The sequence below is a fragment of the Gavialis gangeticus genome, unplaced genomic scaffold, assembly GCF_001723915.1.
Source record: "Gavialis gangeticus isolate Ggan-Ray unplaced genomic scaffold, GavGan_comp1, whole genome shotgun sequence".
NCBI lineage: Eukaryota > Metazoa > Chordata > Crocodylia > Gavialidae > Gavialis > Gavialis gangeticus.
In genome coordinates, this window is record NW_017729031.1 from 42,767,529 (window position 1) to 42,769,866 (window position 2,338).

Here is a 2,338-nt window from a genome sequence, read left to right on the forward strand (position 1 = left end):
CCGGCCCCGGCGCTGACTGGGCGCTGGCTGCGGCGCAGGTACCGGCGCGCGGCGCTGCGGTGGCACCCGGACAAGAACCCCGACGACAAGGAGTTCGCCGAGAGGAAGTTCAAGGAGATCGCGGAGGCCTACGAAGTGCTGTCGGACCGTAAGGGCGCGCGACCCCCCGGCCCCCGAGACGGAGCAGAAGGGCCGGGACCTGGGGGCGGCCCGTTCCCCCCGTCCCAGCTCCCCTCGGGGGCCCTCCTGCTCCGGCTGATGGAGCTCTCAGGGGTCCCGGGCTGGCGCAACGGGCGCCCCAAACCTCGGCGTTGCCCGTTAGCCCTCTTGCTTTGCAGGGGGTAAAAGTCCCCCCAGCCCGTGGCCCTGTCGGAGGGCGCACAGCCCCGCCGTGCCCACGTGCCCGGTCTGACTCTGCCTTCTGCTTCCAGAGCAAAAGCGGGACGTGTATGACCGCTACGGCAAGGAAGGGCTCGTGGGGGCAGGTGAGCAGAGCCCCAGTGCGGCACGATGAGTGCACGCGTGTGTCTCCTGGGGGGTGGGTGCATGTGTGTACGCATATGGATGCGTGCACATGTGGCCATATATGCACGTGGGTGACGCGTGCATGTGTACACATGGGGGGTCAGCGGACACATGGCTGCATGCACGTATATGCACAGGTGTGTGTGTATGCATGTGGGGGGGTGTGCACCTGTGTGTTTGCATGTGGGTGTATGCACGTGGGTGTGTGCGTGCAGGTGCATACTTATGGGAGAGCGTGCACAAGTGTGTGGGTGGGTTTGAACGAGGGGGTGCGCACACATATGCACGTCTCTGCTCCATGCTGGCAGGCCCTGGCCAGTGGTGGAGGGTGGGGCCCTGGCTCTCTGGGGGCCGTCAGCCCTTCCCGGCCATTTTAGCCCCCCGGTGACGTCCTCTGCTCTCTCCCCGCAGGCACTGGGGGGCCACAGGCGGATGCTGGGGTCCCCGAGTTCCCCTTCACCTTTCGCAGCGCCTACGACGTCTTCCGCGAGTTCTTCGGCGGCCGGGACCCCTTCGCTGAGTTCTTCGGTGAGTGCTGGGGGGCTCCGTCCCCTCCAGGGACAGCCGGGCTCGTGCCCTGGCCCAGGCTCTATGGAGCCGGCGCTGCACGCAGGGGCCTGCAGCGCCCATGCCCAGGGCTCACGCTGCGCTCGCTGCCTTCCAGATGACGTGCTGCCCTTCTCGGAGATGCGGGGCCCCAGCTCCCGACCCCCGGGGCCAGGACACTTCTTCTCCCCCTTCCCGGCATCCTCAGGTAGGTCCCTCTTGGGGACGTCCCTGCTCTGCATCTCCCTCCATCCCAGCCCCCTGCGCTCCCAGCTGAGGGTGCCCAGACCCCTCCGAACCCCCAGCCTTGAGCTGCCACCGCCCCATTTTGCAGATTTCTTCTCCTCGTCCTTCGGCTCCAATGCAGGAGTCGGCTTCCGCTCGGTCTCCACCTCCACCACCTTCGTCAACGGCAGGCGCATCACCACCAAGAGGTGAGCTGCACCGGGCTGGCCTGAGCCGGCAGCGGGCCCCGAGCACCAGGGCAGCTGGGCAGCAAAGAAAGGAGCCCCCAGCTTGTCCCAGCTGTTTGGTGGCCTTGGCTTTGGGGTCTGGGTCCTTTGGCCATCTCCCTCTTGGGCCTTGTCCTCCGTGTGCACACCCTGGTGCGTGGCCCTGGGGCAAAGGCAGGGCTGGTGCTGGGGGCATTCACGGTGCCTCGGGCTCAGCTCCAGATCCTGGGAGGTGCCAGCCCAGGGTGTGGGACCCCTGGGGGGGGCCTCAGGGGGAATCCATTGCCACAAGCTGGGCACAAGCAAACTCTGATGGGGAAGGGGTTTCTGGGTTCTAGGAGAGATGCTGGAGGGGGCAAGAGAAGGGTTTGCAACACATGGCGTGGCAAAGGGGTGTTGGCCCGTGGGCACGGGGCATGGATGATGCCGGCTTCTCTCTGCAGGATCGTGGAGAACGGGCAGGAGCGGGTGGAGGTGGAGGAGGATGGCGAGCTGAAGTCCATCCACATCAACGGTGTGTGGGGCAGGCGGGCCGGGGTGCAGGGGCTTGACCAGGGACCCGCGGGGAGCCTGTGTCAGAGTTCGGCTCTCCCTAGTGCTGCCACCAGCCCCTCACACCCCTTCCAATTGCAGGGGTCCCTGACGACCTCGCGCTGGGGCTGGAGCTGAGCCGCCGTGAGCAGCAGGCGTTGGAGAGCCGGCGGCCGCCCTCGCCCCCACTGCAGCGAGCCTCCCCCGTGGCCCTGTGCACAGACAGCAAGGACGAGGATGAGGACCTGCAGCTGGCCATGGCCTACAGCCTGTCGGAGATGGAG

The 2,338-nt window shown here is 67.0% G+C and overlaps 1 protein-coding gene across 1 annotated transcript in view; it reads left to right on the top strand.

The window, feature by feature from the left end:
* Positions 1–2,338, top strand: part of LOC109301594 (dnaJ homolog subfamily B member 2-like) — a 5,859-nt gene that overhangs the window by 241 nt on the left and 3,280 nt on the right. Inside the window, exons 2-8 of the mRNA XM_019522829.1 lie at positions 39–148; positions 432–485; positions 937–1,053; positions 1,190–1,279; positions 1,406–1,505; positions 1,967–2,037; positions 2,157–2,325. Coding sequence (XP_019378374.1) covers positions 39–148; positions 432–485; positions 937–1,053; positions 1,190–1,279; positions 1,406–1,505; positions 1,967–2,037; positions 2,157–2,325 — 711 coding nt within the window. The remainder of the gene's footprint in view (positions 1–38; positions 149–431; positions 486–936; positions 1,054–1,189; positions 1,280–1,405; positions 1,506–1,966; positions 2,038–2,156; positions 2,326–2,338) is intronic.